Raw genomic sequence first — 17682 nt, forward strand, 5'->3', positions numbered from 1 at the left:
TCATGACAGTAGGTAAAAGCACTTATAGCAAGGGAAAGAAGAGAAGAGCGAATTGCAATTGGGTTTCCATTTTTTAGCATTAATTGGCTAATTTACACATCACTTACTGTATATGTGCACTGAAGTGTCACATCATAACCCATCAACATGTATAGCTACTATCTGTCCATTAATATAAAAACATACTTAAAAAAATAAGGGACTCTTCTAAGGGGAAGAGGATATTCAACAATATATTACAAATTCATAAATATAAATCAATTCCATTCTTCCTAGAATAGACTATTAAATAGACTATCACAAAAGAATAACTATCTGGACTTCTAATAGTTTTCAAATCTATATGAAAATAAAATCTGTTTTCAAGCAGGCCTGTAAGAACAGAAATCTATAGCAGTCATTTCAAAAAGAGTGTTTATGTTCTACTAAGTGTTGGGCACTGCGTATGAAAATAATCTCCTGAAAGAATTGTCTTACCCTACGACAAGGAAGGGCAGGTAAGCAGGTAAACAGGAGTGAGGTGAATACGATCCAATTATATTATATGTATGCGTGAAAATGTCATAATGAAACTTATTAATTTGTGCAATAAAAAATAAAGTACTTCCATTCCCCCTGGAAAGTTAATATTCATTTGCAGATAAGGTATTTAAGCAAATACATGTGGAATATGATGAAATGGATTGTGTTTTGTTAAAGCAGAGACTGGGCCTAAAATATGCATGAACAGACAAAATCAGCTCGGTCCTATGAATGATTTAAGCTTCCCTGGTTACAGAGAAAAATGATGTTAGTTAATTTCTCATAAATGCTTAGATTAGAGAAAATTTAAGGCTAATCAATCAGAAGACATCACATAATCTGCATTATGTAAGAATTCCTGCAGGACAAACAACTAAGGAACCCTCTGCTGCACTTTTTTTTTTACCCTCCAGAGTCTCCCTCACCACCAGTTCTCTGTGTGGAGCCCCAGACCCATTTCCAGTTTAGAGCCATCATCTCATTGCTGTTTGTTCCAAGAACTAAAATATTATGGCGACACTATCTTTTAATGGCTTCATACCTCTGTCTGAAATGCAAATTTTTAAAAATGGCACTGTAGCCAGGCACTGGTGGCTCACACCTGTAATCCTAGCTATTCAGGAGGCTGAGATCTGAGGACTGTGGTTGAGATCTGAGGATTGTGGTTCAAAGTCAGCATGGGCAGGAAAAGCCTGTGAGACTCTTATTCCAATTAACCATCAGAAAACTGGAAGTTGCGCTGTGGCTCAAGTGCTAGCCCTGAGTTGAAGAGTTCAGAGACAGCACCCAGGCCCAGAATTCAAGCCCTATGATCAACCAAAACAAAACAATGTATTTTGTAATTAAATATATTTCAAGTTATTAAAAACACAAACTAAAACCGGGCTCTGTGACTCACAATTGTAATCCTAGCTACTAATGAGGCTGAGATCTGAGGATCAAGATTAAAAGCCAGCTGGGACACAAAAGGACCTGAGACCCTCATCTCCAATTAACCTCTAGAAAATGGGAAGTGGGGCTTGGCTCAGGGTAGGGTGGTAGCCTTAAGCTGAAGAGCTCAGGGATACCATCCAGGTCCAGTGGTAGGGTGGCAGCCTTGAGCAGAAGAGCTCAGGGACAGTGCCCAGGCCAAGATCAAGGTTCATGACTCACAAAATTAAATTAAATTAAAACACAAGCTGAATATAACAGACAACAAACCCGGGTACAATATTCTAAGAAGTATTTCTCTTTAAATGTGTCCAAATTCTTAAAAGACTATAATAAAACCTTACTTTTATTTCTTACTTATATCATTTTCTACTTCCTATTATTTTGACAACAGTGTTTAGCATTCTGTAAGTCACAATGAAGAAAAGCAGATCTCTTCTAGCACCAATAGAACAAACTCTTATTACCTTTCTCTCATCTCAGGCTCAGCAGGAAAAAAAGAAAATAATAAAATATTTAATGATGTACTTCATGTGAATCCAGTTTTGTAAGTGGTTATCTTGAAAAGACATGTTTTAGGCAGTTTGGTTTAACATACTCTCCACAAATAAGAAGCATATTAGTTATAAAGATACATGTAAAGTCCTGGTGAAATCCAGAATTGAAGCTTTACAGGCAAGCAAAAGAAAGACAAGTTTCAGCAATATTCTGAAATTATGATTGGAAATATACTCAATTTGGAAGATTTTTCTTGAACAATGCTATGTTTACTATTTAATCAATATAATTACATTATGTACATGACAAACAAGTAGTAGTTAGTAACAATTGATCTGACTTAACTTTAATACCAACAGACCTTTTGTAATTCTGAGTATCAGTATATTCAACTGACTAATTCTTATATCTAACAAGAAAATCATTACCTTTGAAATAATGAGATTTAGGCTCTTGGGAATCTCAGGCCAGGTAAACAAGGTTTCCTTTACTTGAAATAATTACTGTTAGAACTATAACTAGCCTCCTTGGTGGGGGCAGGGAACTCATTTGTACTGCTTTTTAGAATCTGTTCTCTGAATTGTGTGAAACAATGCCAGAACTGAAAATACCCCTTGCATTTCCATGCTTTTCAACTGCCTTTATAATTTCATGATTTGGAAAACGTACTGTGAGATGAACTATGCATTCATTTTCCTGATATAGCAGGAGAAAAAAAATTACTCCCACAAACCTTTATCTACCCAATGACAGTCAATGACAAAAAGTTTAAGTACTCTAAGCACTTGCAAATATTTCATAAAGTTAAAATTTTTTGAGGAACATATTTGACCACAAACAACAAACTGTGGTTCTATAAAATATTTTCATCCCTCCTCATAATTTTGCAAAATTCAAAATTAGCCAGTAAGGAACGATACTTCTCAATGAAATCTCTATGTTTGCCTTGTTAGGTTTAATTGCTAGAGGGATTGCTCTATTATTAGCACTAGATGAATTTCAATAGATCCTCAACTTCAAAATTCTATTACAGTCATTTGTCTTCTGGATATGTTGTGGTTCAACAACCAGAAGAACTATGTGTGAGGTCTGTTGTATTGACTTCAATTTATCTTCTGGGAGAAAAAAAAATCATTCCTGCAGATGAAAGTATGGAAGAGGGACAAGTGAAATAAAGTGTTTGTTTATAATTTTTATATTTATAATGTTATCACCTAAGCATGTAAGCAAAAAACTTTCTTCTGGTAAATCCATGGCTCTGAAACTCTGGTCTTTAATAACTTTAGTACTCTTGTACAGCACCAGATATTGAAGACAAGTAGCTAAAAAGACCATTTATTGTGTAAGTAAGAAGAACATTTGGCAATCATTTTGAGAGCAAAAATTATGTAAAGAATTAAAAGAACACATTTATTATTAATATACAATAAAATTTTAAGCATATGAACCAAAATAGGCTACTTTCAATAAACCTAATAGTGGGAAACTTCTACATAAACTAGACAAAACATGTCTTTGCTTTCATTCATGCTTTTCTGAGTGACAGTTCAGATTTTCCATCATTTCGTCAGCTACTTTGGTAACTAACAAAATTCAGTAGGCAAACTAATAACTTCAAGAAAACTTTAATATCTAATGGTTGTAGCATATACCTACCTCTCAGACCTGTTAAAAATTAAATGTTGGGGCCGGGAGTTTGGCCTAGTGGTTAAAGTGCTTGCCTAGCAAGCATGAAGACCCGGGTTCGATTCCTCGGTACCACATACATAGAAAAAAGCCAGAAGTGGTGCTGAGGCTCAAGTGGTAGAGCTCTAGCCTTGAGAAAGACCAAGGACAGTGCTCAGGCCCTGAGCTCAAGCCCAGGACTGGCAAAAAAATTAAATGTTAACATGTATATTAACATTCAAAAAACTGTAGTCTATGTAACTAGCAGCCAAGTAAACCTTGTCATTGACAACTAAACCGTATTGTCACTGACAAAGCAAATTGCTATTTAAATTGGTTATGAAGCTAATTGATTAAAGAATAAACTGAATGCTTAGACTGTACAAAGCATAGGTATTACAGTTATATTCTAGTTAAGGAGAAATGAAGCATTGTAGGTATATTGTAGTTAAGAAGAGACCATGTAACTATAAATATTTGCTAACAGTACGTATTTCACAAATTGTCATAGTCAAATAGGAAAAATAAATTGTATTCCAAAGCACATAAGGACATTATTTTCCTTATAAATTCTTTATAGTGATGTATCATCCTATAATCATTTTCATGAAAGAATTAGGAGCTGTCCTCTTTAAGACACATAAGCACAGGACTAATGGTTTGGTGTCAATCACCCCCAAAACGTTCAGTGACCAATACTTTAACAGCACAGCTTCTGAGCTGAGATCCTGGGGGGCTGTTTATTGGCCTTTGACCCAAGAAGAGAGTTCATTTACAATGAACATGTGACAGAATTTCTCCCTGATGCTACAAAGCTCCTGTACTTGTTTTTTCATTGTTAGTAGCTCTTAATGGTAAGAAATAAAAAAAAAAAAATTAAGAAATCCCTACTAAGAAAGCAGTTACCTTGGGATCAGATGTGAGCAACTTGAAGGCATGATATACTTGAGCTTCTTTTACACCACCTCCAAGGTCCAAGAAGTTGGCTGGTTTTCCACCATTGAGAAAAATGATGTCACAAGTTGCCATGGCCAGCCCTGCACCATTCACTGTGAAATGCACAGAGTACATGAGACAGGGTAGGTTGAAAAACACTAGAGGGTGCAGAAATTTTCCCTCTCCTTGTTACTCCCCTTATTATCATTCCAAATCAATTGGTTCCCTTTTGAGAATTCTGTTCAACCACAAGAATTCATATACTTTTATGTAAATAATCAGAAAATGTACATCCACGAAACAGTTAAAAGATGAGAATGGGGAAAAGATGTATTAAAAAGTTATCAAGCTAGGAAATTGGAAGAGTTAAGAAAATCAGGATTGGGGCTATTGAATTGAAGAGTAAATTGAACAGGATTGAACAGCAGATTTTAGGTTCTGGAAAACCTAAGGTCACAGAATTGACAGAATGAAGAAGATACCATTAGAACTTGTTAGGAATTTAAAGAACTGCAGCAAAAAGTAGAATCCTTTTACATTTTTGCTTGCTGAAAATACACTTGAGTATGACACTGCTTTGGATTGGACTACAGGGTCACAACTTAAATAGGGCTTTATATCTTTTTAAACATAACTGAACTACATCATGTTTTGAGATGTCCTAATGTACTGAGAAAAAAATGATAGCATCAATACCAATTTTACTATCATTTCACTCTGTTTTTGCATAAGAAATACTTATTGATAACCCAATGATTAAAGCTATGGCCTATATAGTCCTATTTGCTAACATTCTAGAAGCTATTCTTAAGAAGTAAAGTAAGGAATTTGAACAATGAAATTCTTATTTTCAGAGATGAAATCCACAGATCAACTGTACTTCATTTCCTTCCTTTTGGTTAATTACATAAAGTGACTTTTCTTAGGTGCCAAGGAAGCAAAATCTCCAGGAAAATACCCTTTACTTTTCCAGACTCTGAAATTCCCTTGATAGTCTATGAAAAGTGACTAATTTAATTAAGACTGAGGCATCTAAAATAGAAATTCTTAAAGCAATTTGAAATGTGTTGACAATAGCATTTGAGACTTGCTCAAATCATGGACATTCTTACGGAAGCTACAAGAGTCTGTATTTATCTTCTCATAAACACAAGTCTGCCCTGCCCCTGTTCAAATGCCTACAAATATTGAGAGCACTTAGCTTATCAGGATCAGAAAGATATGGATAATCTGCTATTGCTCCAATACAATGCAAGGGTTTGGGTGTCACTTGTAATTGGATGCCATTTTCTCTTGTATTGAACTGCAAACTCTCAGATGAGATCTTTTCAGCCTGAATATAACAATGCTGTTGGTTTAATGAGAAACAAATCTTTTTTATTTTAATTCCATAAAGATGAAAAACCTAAGTTTCCAGTAGAATGAATTGTTTCTACCAGAAGTACAGTCTTGTGCAATTAAGTTGGAAGTGTATAAATCTCAGGACCATAAACTGTGGACAAATAACCAAAATTGCTATTACCTCTATGATCACATTTTTGCCTTAGCTGCATAAGTTACTTTTGCAAATTAAGCTGAGTATGATGGAGAATATTGCTTTATTAATAAAAAATTGTCATAATGAATGAAGTATTTTGTCATTCAGCTAACACAGAATCTAAAAGGTTAGAAAATTATGTCTTCTCCTGAAGAAAGCCATTTTGTTTTAAACCCAAAACAGATCTTATCATGTGAACACTGACTTGTACAGCAAAGGCTCTAAGTTTTACCGGTTTAAAAAAGACAAGATCTCACAGATGTCTGGAAATGTTGGGGAATTTTTCTCACTGAGTTTATTTTCACAACTGGGGACTGTGAAACAGCATGAGTAGCGCTGAATGTAACACCAGAAACTGTCCCTTACAATCCCTTCCCAGAGAAACCACTTAAACCAGTGTGTGTGGATCAAAATGAAACTTTGGATTGCAGATTACCCAGCTTAAAAAAAATTACAAATACAATTATTTGCTCTTGGTTAACATTTCAAAAATACAGGGTTTAGTAAACTCTACAAGAATCCATAAGACAATCTCTTGATATAAATGGTTCTTACCAAAGCAGGCAATGTTGCCATCCAATCCTATGTATTTTAGATCATATTTGGCAGCTTCATTTTCAATGGGCTCATTTTCAGATTTGTCGTCCATAGCAAATATGTCCTTTTGTCGGAATTCAGCATTATCATCAAAGTTTATCTTTGCATCAAAACAGACAACTAAATAAAGAAAAAAAAGCAGCACGCCTGAGTATTTCTTAAGGATCTATAAATTATGTAATGCAAATTGAAAGGCACAAAAGAAAGCAGATACTATAATTCTTTCTCAAGCTACAGGCAAAAGAAGCTGTTGTGGCTTTCTTGACCCTCAAAATTTAGTACTACAGACACAAATAAAAGTCTATTCTTTTTACATTCTAGTAATAAGTAAAGCAATTTATGTTTGCTGGTCTACAGCTAGTACAATAACAAAGTTACTACCAACTGTTAAAAATCAGATTGCAAAAATACAGTTCTGAGTCATCATTTTTGTTGTATTTTTTTATTAATTACTGATTATCACCTTTCTATACCATACAACATAAATAATAAACTAACCTCTTTTCTTCTTATTGTCTTCCTGACATTGCAAAGGAATATTTTTTTTCTTTTCTTTCTTGTCTTGTTTTACCAGTCCTGGGCACTGAACTCAGGGCCTGGGTTTTCCTCAAGGTTAATGCTCTACCACTTGAACCACAGCACCAGTTCTGGCTTTTCAATGTGATACCGAGGAATTGAACCTGGGTCTTCATGCATGCTAAGCAAGTACTCTACCACTAGGCTAAACACCCGGCCCACAAAGGAATATTTTTATGTTATGAATATCTTCTTAATATTCCCAGAGTTAAAAAATATTGAGCCAGAAGACATTTAAATTGATATATAAATAATTCATCAATTTTTATTAAATGAACCTTAAAAATTAAGTATACCTAAGATGCATAATATAATTTTTATATACAAGTATATTTTGAAATAATTACTAAAGGGAATAAATTACCTAATTTATAGAATCACAGTCTTTTTGAGTAAAACTACTTGAAATCTAGTCTTTTAGCAATTTTCAAAATATATTACTACCTCTGTAATGTTGGTAAAAAAAATAACCTAATTCATTTTAGAGCATTGTGAGTTTTTTCTCACTTGAGAAATTAAAAAATAATAATCACTAATGTATTGAATTATTTACATTGCAAGTTGCTAAAACTATAGCTCTACCCTCAATTTGTGTAGAGCAAACTTAGGACTTGCCAGATTCAAGACCAAAAACAATAAGAGACCAAGACTGATCTGCAACAGCCTTTCTACCGTAAAGAGACTCTGCTGTAGGTGGAACTCTGCACATCCTATTGTAAGAGCCCAGGACTCAGAAAAACTCATTTGATGACAGGGATGGATCACAGAAATACAGATAACAGGACAATCAGGCCTAGGGAAAGGTAGCATGTTTAGAATTGGGGTTCGAATGCTTTATTTAATCTACTTTAGAGTAGAAACTTGTCATCTGAGATGCCATGTCACCATAATCTTGTTTTACTGAGGACACTGACAGCCCGGAATCTTTGACTAAGCATTTAAAGATGATACCTCTTCTCTTCAACTGTCACAGACTGAGGGTTTTTCCTATCACAGAATTCAAGAAATTGGATGCAAAGCTGTTTGGAACTAACATCTAGGAATTCTAGGTATAAACCTGGACCACAACTTATTCAAAGGAACAGTAATAATAGACTATCTTATATGGAAGTTAATGTCTGTTCAAGACCTTAATATTGCCACAAAATGCCCAAGCACTTGCCCCAGCAAAGAGAATTCATAGAGTGGATGAGTAATTACTTCCCAGAACACGGAAATCATGATGGAATCCTACAATTACCAAAGGAATTGGCCAATGTACTCTGCTTGCTACAATGGCATTTTCTCAGCCGTTAATGACCAACATAGTAATCAACAGGAAAGCTACTTCATTCTTGGTTTTCCAGTGAGTTTATAAACACATTCTAATTAATTTATTAGTAATTTTAGTTCCTCCATAATTAACTGGCAAAACTACTTGTAACTGACACCTTGAAAATGAATGGGCAAAGGCTATCAAATTGACTTTCTAAGTAAAGAGGTTTGAATAAAAGAATTCTTGGTCAAGATCCATAAACCAGTAAATCAAAATAGTTCCAAGCTAATCTTTGCCCCTTATAAATACTACAGTTAAAAGTTGCTGGCAAGAAAGGATAATTAATGGATATGTATGCAAAGTTCAGAAAACAGTCCCAACCAAATGCCTGCAAAGCCAATTTTCAAAAGATATTTTCCAGTGATAGGTAAATATAGAGGCAAATATAGAAATGAGCTCATTACTTGGTAGACACCATAAAGAATGCAGGGTTAACCCAGAACCTGAAGTGGTGACTACTGAATGAAAGGGGTGCATTTCCAATGGCCCCTTATCAAGTGTTTCTTCTCAGTGGGAAAAACTAAACAGATAAGCATATCAATATATGTAGATCCTAGACCTTTGTTAAAGACATTACATAAATATGAAGATAACTAAGGAGATTAGAAGAAAGGGGATTCAGAGCTGGGCACTGAGTACATGAGTATAATACAAACACACATAGGAGATTGACACAGGAAGCTCTCAGGATAGAGATCAGAAAATAAATGAAGCATGGGACTCCAAAAGCAAACAGCTACCCTGAAGGTCTAAACTATTTTGGGGCAAGGGGAGCACTTTAATAAGATATTAGGTACTCTCTTAGATACATATTTGTTATATATTCTTAACAATTTTAGTCAATGATATTGCAACTTAAAACAAAATAATCTATTTTGGTCTTTATGCCCAATTCTTCGCACAGAGATCCTGAAAGTTATAAATTTTTGAACAACAGGGTTATTAGGTTGATGTTTCAATCTAATATTTGGTCTTTGGTCTTTGATATTGTATCCAACACTGAGTTCCTAATCCCTTGATATGTCCTAGAAGGTATTTATATCCCCTAAAATATCCTTCGTAAGAAACTGGTAATAAATAAAGTGATTCTCTCTGAGTTCTGTGAGCCACTGTAGCATGTAACAGAACTTGATGAGGTGACTATAAAAAAAAAACCCTCTTTATAGCTAATCAAGAGAACTAGACTCAGGCTTAAGATTGGCATGCAAAGTAGGAAAAAGGCTTATGAGATCAACCCCTTACCATATGAGATCTGATGTAAATGTAGGCAACATTTAAACTCAGTTGAGCCACACAAAATTAGCTGGTATCAAAGAAACACTGTAGGAAAATATCACACAATGGGTTCCAGCAGTATTCAGGTTGGTGACTGCATACATAGGAGGAGAAAACAGCTTGTTCCTTAATATTACACATAAGCTAAGCACAAAAAGTGCTCTTTGGTTTACTAGTTCAGTAAATGTCACTTAAGTGTTTTTTAGTTGAATTTGAACACTCAGTGTAGACTCTGGCATCAAAAATGCCTAAAGCATGAATTAGTAGGGTATTTCTTGGCCACCAAGCCCTGGGGATATAACTTTTCTTAAGCTCAGTAACCTCGCATATAAATGCAGCTCAGAGTGATTATTACTGCATGATGTTGTTTTAAGAGACTATCCCAAGCACTTACCTTTTCAGATAGCAGACACTCAAGGGAAAACACTACTATCAACACTAACTTCCTTAGACAATGCTAATATTCAGCACTTATAGCCTCTTCCATGGAGCTCTCCTCTCATCCTATCACTAAAACTTATCTGTCACTTGGCTATTACCATAATAATCCCAGATGTCTTTTAGAGTCAATATAATTCAATGTCTACTGGAGTTTATGTATAGGCTACCTATAGTATTCAATAAAAGCCATCTTCTGAACACATAAAACTTGTCCCAAAGGAAGAATTTTAATGACTGGCAGTGTCAGCATCATAACTGACAGAGAAGATGTTTGGCTATCATAAGAAGGTAAAAGAGGACTTTGATGACTCTAAAATCATACTACAGGTCTGTATAAGGCCACAATATCTAAAAATTGGTATTTTCAAAAAGCCCCTCATGAGGATCAGAGCCAAAGTTCGAAACTTCTGGATTGTTTCTGAGCCTAATAAAATAGCTACATACTTATCATCCACAGCTTTCTTGCCAATACAACAAAAGAATTGGGTAACTGCAATAGAGAGAGACCACAAGGTAAACAACTTCAAAATATTTTCTAACTGGCATTTTACAGAAAATGTTCATCAATCCCTGCTAAATCACATGTCTCACCACATCTAAATCCTACTGTAGTCAAATGATACAGGACATGGCCACAGGGTTGTTTTGTTTTATTTTTTAATGGTGTATAAGTGCAGGAGAATAAACACAGCAAACAAAACAAAATCCATACAACAGCGTAGATAAATCATTGAATACTGGTTTAAATCTTGCAGCTTTTTCACCCATAACACACTTCCAAATGCACTTGAAGAACTGATCTGTTAAAGATGTACTGGTGTCTATGTCAACAACAGGGCAATAAAACAAACTTGCTTGCTCACACAGTAGCTCTCTTGTTCAAAAACACAGCAAATAACTATGATAGAATGATTTTTGGAGGTGCAGAATCTAGATCAGGCATTAATATTTTCAATGTCAAATTAATGAAACCTCAATTCTACAGAAAATTCATCTTGAACAAAGGCCATTCTGTATACAAAGTGGGAAGAAAAAAACATACCCATTAATATTTATAAAACAATTTTCACCATCAAAAGCACATTGTTACACGCTTGATAGATTATACAAATGAATTTTCCTTCTGAACAAATATCAAAGAAAGCTGTCATACTTATATTCAGAGGGTGTTTTTGTTGCTTTGTTTAGTGGTGTGAGATTCTGCAACCTGCTAATTCAACCACCTTGATGGAGACCATGAATGGCTGTTAGAGGCCTCTGACCCCAGTGTTTCAACAGAAGAATATACAACAGAGATGAACAAAAGAAAAATACATTTTAGAGGGGAGACTTACACATAAAAGAAACATAAAAACAGCAGGAAGTGAGACTGTCATAATTAGTTTGGAAAATAATCTGTCTTCAAGCAATGTGCTGTGTTTGATTTGTGATAAATAACCATAATGTGCTATTGAAATGTGCTTTGCCATGATGGCCTTAAAATACTGATACTGAAAAATTAGTTGCAGTTTCCATTAAATATTGATGTTTCAAAAGTTATAAACTTTTTAAAACTTTTCTTGAGTTGCTGTGAAAAGAGAAAATAGACATGGGGCAGGGAATGTGGGGGGAGGTAGAGAACTGAAAATGTTCTTGAAAATAGTCTTGTGAATAAAGACAGAAACAGAGGAACACCCACCAACAACATGGGCTCTTGCTAGCATAGAGCAACAAGGTGGTTATTTATGGAAATCAGTCAGAGGAAAGAAAGGATTTTGATATGCCAGATAACTTTGGTTACCAAGCCATAATTCTCATGGAATCTTGGCCACACAGTCCCAGTTTCAAATTAGGCTTCCTTAAGTTCAATGAATATATTTGTCTGCCCTTTATTTGTCAGCAAGAATTCATTTCTGAACTACATATACATTGAATGGCATCATTCTTTGGTTGTGAGAGTTACCATTCTCAAGTTGTGATAACTATACAGATGTCAAGACGCTGCCAAATGTCTCCTGAAGGACAAAATGTCCATAACATCTGAGTACCACTTGCTTTAAATATACTTATGAAAGAAACCTGCATGAAGTCAGAGCTAGCTGAAAACAGGAAAAACACTAAAATTTGATGCAAAAATTCCAATATATGAATAAAACAACTAGGTAAGTAAACAAAATAAGCATTGTTCTCAGTTGGCCACAGATTTTTATCAATAAACTGGGAATAGCAGTTGGATAAGCAATAAAAAATACAATTTCCTGTTGATTATTTAAGAAGCAGTTTGTTTTTTCAAGAAAGATTGGATCATTCAGGTAGACATGTTTTTGTGCAGTGGAAATGGGTATTTCTTCAATGTTATGGGATCTCTGCTCACTGATTGGCCTATACTGCATATGTGAAGCAAGCAGGGCTGATCAGGACCCACTCAGGGGGTCTCTATGGTTACTAGAGATAAACAATGGTGGCCATGTTTGCAGGCAACTGCATAGTCTGGCTGAGAGTGGGGTCAGCAAACAAGGCTGAGCCTACTTTCAGCTCAGTGAATGGATCTGGGCTCCACAACCTAATACTCAGAGAACAGAGCAGAGAAATGGGAAAATTCTTCCACTCTTTTCAGGCCTTAAGTTAGACCATACCTTAGACTTTCCCTTACACAAGTAAAGTAAGCACCCTCCCCACTTTTAAACAAAAACTAAGCCGAGGTTAGGATTCTGTCACTATTAACCTTTACATATATAAGAGTCCCTAAAATACACCAAAGTTAATAAGGCCAAATTACATTCTTCGAATCAAATAGTTAATTGTATTGGAACAAAACAAACTTCTTAAGACTATAGTTCTTGGGATGGACGCAGTGGCTCATGCCAGTAATTTCAAAGTTAATAAGGCCAAATTACATTCTTCGAATCAAATAGTTAATTGTATTGGAACAAAACAAACTTCTTAAGACTATAGTTCTTGGGATGGACGCAGTGGCTCATGCCAGTAATTTTAGCTACTCAGGAACCTGAGTTCTGAGGATCAAAGTTCAAAGATAGCCTGGGTACAAAAGGACCTGAGACTCTTATCTCTAATTAACCTCTAGAAAATGGGAAGTGGGGCTTGGCTCAAGAGTAGGGCCATAGCCTTGAGCTGAAGAGCTCAGGGACAGCACCCAAGCCCAGAGTTCAAGTCCCATGACTAACCTGAAAAAAAAAAAAAAGACTACAGTTCTTTCTCTGTGTCAAATGTTCCACATAGACTCTAATTCTAAAAATATTATCAAGGTCATTCATTGCTCTTCTTTCAACTGAGCATCACGGTAACATTAAAATAAATTGGGTTTTAAAAAATATTCCTCATTAGGACCGGGAGTTTGGCCAAGTGGTTAAAGTGCTGGCCTAGCATGCATGAAAACCCGGGTTCGATTCCTCGGTACCACATATAGAAAAAAGCTGGAAGTGGTGCTGAGGCTCAAGTGGTAGAGTTCTAGCCTTGAGAACGTCCAAGGACAGGGCTCAGGCCCTGAGCTCAAGCCCAGGACTGGCCAAAAAAAAAAAAAAAAAATATTCCTCATTGTAGAAATGAAAGACTGAGAACAATTCTACAAAGAGATGGCATGGTACATCTGTACAGTCAAAATGTTTAGTGTAATATAGAAATTCAATGCCAAAATTGTAATCAAGGTTCTAGTGTGAAGGTTTTAATGTAAAGTATCTGTTATTACTGATCTAACCAGAAATAAGTGTTAAAATTATAAATATTAAGATGATCGATATTGCTACGATATAAATGACTGCTTTTATAGCTCCTAAATGAAAGATTGCTGTAGGGGATGGTGACAATGATGGAAATCAATTTGCACATTTGGTCATTAATCACTATTTCCTAATTGGGTTTAATTTGACTACTGCTCATTAGAGTTATAAACTAACATTCTCATTTAATTGTGATTATAATTCAATACCAAACTTTGATGGTACAATGAACAAATTAATAGCTAAAGATAATTTTGTTCTTAAAATATCATGTAAGACGTTTGCTTTAATGAACTATACATACAGATTTTTTTCTGTGTGATGATTCTTTCCAAATAATTCAACTTTTTCCTCTCTTCATGATTAAGAAACAAATTCAGGCATCACAAGGATTATAACCACTCTTAAAGAAAAAGTTCTCATACCTCTGATTCTTGTTGCCAGACAAGAGCTTGTGGTTATTTCTCAAGGAATTGGATAAAAATAATCTTAAAGCCTGATTGTTATCCTACTCAGCAACTTGTTTTCTTCTTTTAAGGAAAAAAAAAAGATAAAATAACCAGGCTGCTCATGCATACTAGTTTTAAAGCTCATATAATATATATGATCTTTAAAAACTTCTATACTGAACTCTTTCACTTTCAGGTTACATTATCAACCACTAAATGCAGCACTGAATTTTGACTGGTATACCAAACTAGAGACTATTTCTGGGGTACTCAGATAAAAGCAAAGTAAGAGTTTAAAAGAGAAAAAGTAGAAATGAAATCATTTCATTCTAGGTCAGTCTGCTTGAAAGAATCATATACATACTGGACTCAGAGACATGAGTTCTAATTCTACCTCCTGGATTAGAGAAACCTTACAAAAGCCTCCTATTTGGAGAACCTACCAAAAGAGTTCAGTTGTAAATGTGGTATCATCAAGATGAGGGACACTAAGATCAACATAGGGCAAAATTAACTTTATACACAGATTAAGGCACATTAAAAAGCTTTAAAAAAAGTTCTGATAAACACAGATGCACTAATTACACTCAAATGCAATAGCACCTTTCTCCCAAAATCTATTAGAGGCAGCAGAGACATACCTGAAAAAACAAAGGCTGAATGAGGGAAATAGAAAAACTAGAAGTTATCTTCCTTTGAGGCTTGGCATTTACCTCTAAACAAATACAAATGCTGAAATGTTCAGCCATATCATGGGAGCATTTGAAACTGTAGCAGAAATTAAATTACTGAAAGAAATTAATGCAAAGCTACTGCAACACTCAATTGCCACTATTGTGCAATTTAATTTCTAGTTTGCATAAATAATTATAACATATTCATTTTTTTTCTCTCTGATTTTTTACCTTGTCCTTCTGGAGTTTCACCAAAGGGATTCACTTCCACCTGAGTAGCATCAACTTTCAGGAAGAGATTATACAGCTTCTTAATTTGATCTGCAGCCTAAACATGATCAAGTGAAATACAATTATGCCAAAGCATTAAAAGAAAATTTATGTTGCTCAATTAATGAAACCTTAAAAATAGCAAATTATGTCTATTTCCAGTTAGGTATTCTAAGGGGGAAGAAGTCTTCCCTTGGTTAAAGAAGAAAGGCATAATTATTTTAATTTCCACTGCTATTCATTAGAAGGAATTGCTCAACTTTCCTCCAGATACCAGAAGAGACCATAATCAAGAAAACAAAATATTTTCAATACAGCTTAAAAACATGATTAATCTTTTTGTAAATTATCATGTCCCTATTAGTCAAGATGGAACACAATATAAGCTACAATCATTAACACAACAAGCTCCATTTAAGTAAAAGATAAACATGATTTTGAGAGCTTATAATGACTAGGTTTTCCTTATTATGCTAGAATGAAACAGTTATTATATTCATCAATTGGAGACCCAAATCTGTGAAACAACAATTACAGAGTATCTAATGGAAAATGTTGCAAGGCAAGAAGTTGAAATTCTCGCTCATGGTACATTTTCAGAACAGCACAGTTTGAATTGAAAATGGTTTGTCTCAAGGGCATACACTATAAAGGGCAAGAGTATCCAAGGTTTGCCTACTGGTATGTCCTGACTTTGTTCTTTTCAGGATGCTTACAGCTCATTCCTTCATCTTTCTCAATTCACAATTATTCACTGCCTGTCACAGTAAGATCATACTGTGGTCTGGGATCTGGGATGGCATGTGAACCACAACTGAATAAAGGGTTAGCAGTCTCACTCTCAGTTCTATTTTATTTTCAAACCCTCATTACCACCTTTTTTGTTTACTGTGCCAACACCACAGTTATTTGCCATCACATCCATCTGTGCCCTTTCCCATCTTTACTTTGACACCGGGGGAGCTTACTTCTACATTCTGATTTTTCAAAGTTGGTGCTCAGTTGACTTCCAATTCCTTTTAGCTAACAGAAAGCCATGGTTAGAGATTGAGAATAGAAGGAAAGGGAAAAGCCAGCCTGTTTTGGGCATTCTCTCTTCTAGCTGTATCTATCACCAGAGGGCACCCTCGTGCTCAAGCCACTAAAAAAATCCAAAGACAGGTCAAACCACTGACTCAACATTTTAGAGCATATGGATAGTAACAATTTCCTGTTGTTTTTTTAGATCTGTGCCTCTTGGCTTAGACTTAAGATTCTCAGCTGGTGTCTACCTATGTAATATACTTTCCACTGGGGTCAATACTGAAAGGGTTCCAATTTTTGTTCGTTTTTGCCAGTGGTGGGGCTTGAACTCAGGTTCTGGACACTCCTTTCTTTTGCGCAAGGTTGGCACCCTTACTAGAGCCACAGCACCACTTCCAGCTTTTTCTGTTTATGTGGTACAAGAATTGAACCCAAGCCTTCATGCACGCTAGGCAAACACTCTACCTTTAAGCCATATTCCCAGCCCGATTCCAGTTTTGAATAAATTCTGTACATTTCCTTCAACACTGGTTTGACACCCAGTGGATATAAGAAACATATGTACTAAACAAGATAAAACATTTTTAATATTCAATATTTTATCACTATATAACATATGTATATAAAACACACACACACACACACACACACACACACACACACACACACACACACACACATCCCATGCATCATCTAGTTCCCCCAAGAAGTTCTTTTATTGTATTATCCCATTCTATTCTTCTCTCCCACTCATCATTTAAGAAGACTTGATTCTTTTTGTTATTGTTTTGAGGTACTGAGGTTTGAATATAGGGCCTTCCTACCAGTTGAGCCACAGTTACAGCTCTTCCAAACTTGATTCTATATATTGTTTTAGTAAAATTTGGGGACCCTTCATTGCCAGCAAAATTAATTGCTTATATTTTTGTGTGCTGATTATCTTATGACATATCAAAATTTATTTAAATTGTCACTTAACTATAGCCTTTTGTATTGTTTCCAAAAGTTTGACATTACTTAACAGTACTGTCTTGTTTGTCTCTGTATGTATATCACATGTATGGCTGAATATTTGTAGGATAAATCTCCAAGTAGGGCAAAAAAATATTTTTAATTTAATGATATTTTAGTGTAAGGGTGATGTACAGACGGGTTATAGCTACATAAGTAAGGTAATGAGTTCATTTCCTGTCAGACATTGTTACATCACCAAAAGTATTTTAAATATCAAAAAATTCTGTTAAACTGCTCTTGGTAT

The 17682-nt window shown here is 35.1% G+C and overlaps 1 protein-coding gene across 3 annotated transcripts in view; it reads right to left on the reverse strand.

The window, feature by feature from the left end:
- Suclg2 (succinate-CoA ligase GDP-forming subunit beta) overlaps positions 1-17682 on the reverse strand; it is a 206645-nt gene that overhangs the window by 80273 nt on the left and 108690 nt on the right. For all 3 annotated transcript variants that reach the window (XM_090323807.1, XM_090323816.1, XM_090323825.1), the window contains exons 7-9: positions 15363-15459; positions 6644-6805; positions 4522-4664 (exon numbers count right to left, since the gene is read on the reverse strand). In XM_090323807.1, coding sequence (XP_090179933.1) covers positions 4522-4664; positions 6644-6805; positions 15363-15459 — 402 coding nt within the window. The remainder of the gene's footprint in view (positions 1-4521; positions 4665-6643; positions 6806-15362; positions 15460-17682) is intronic.

This window comes from Megascapheus bottae, chromosome 2 (assembly GCF_031878675.1).
Source record: "Megascapheus bottae isolate mThoBot1 chromosome 2, mThoBot2.hap1, whole genome shotgun sequence".
NCBI classification, from domain to species: domain Eukaryota; kingdom Metazoa; phylum Chordata; class Mammalia; order Rodentia; family Geomyidae; genus Megascapheus; species Megascapheus bottae.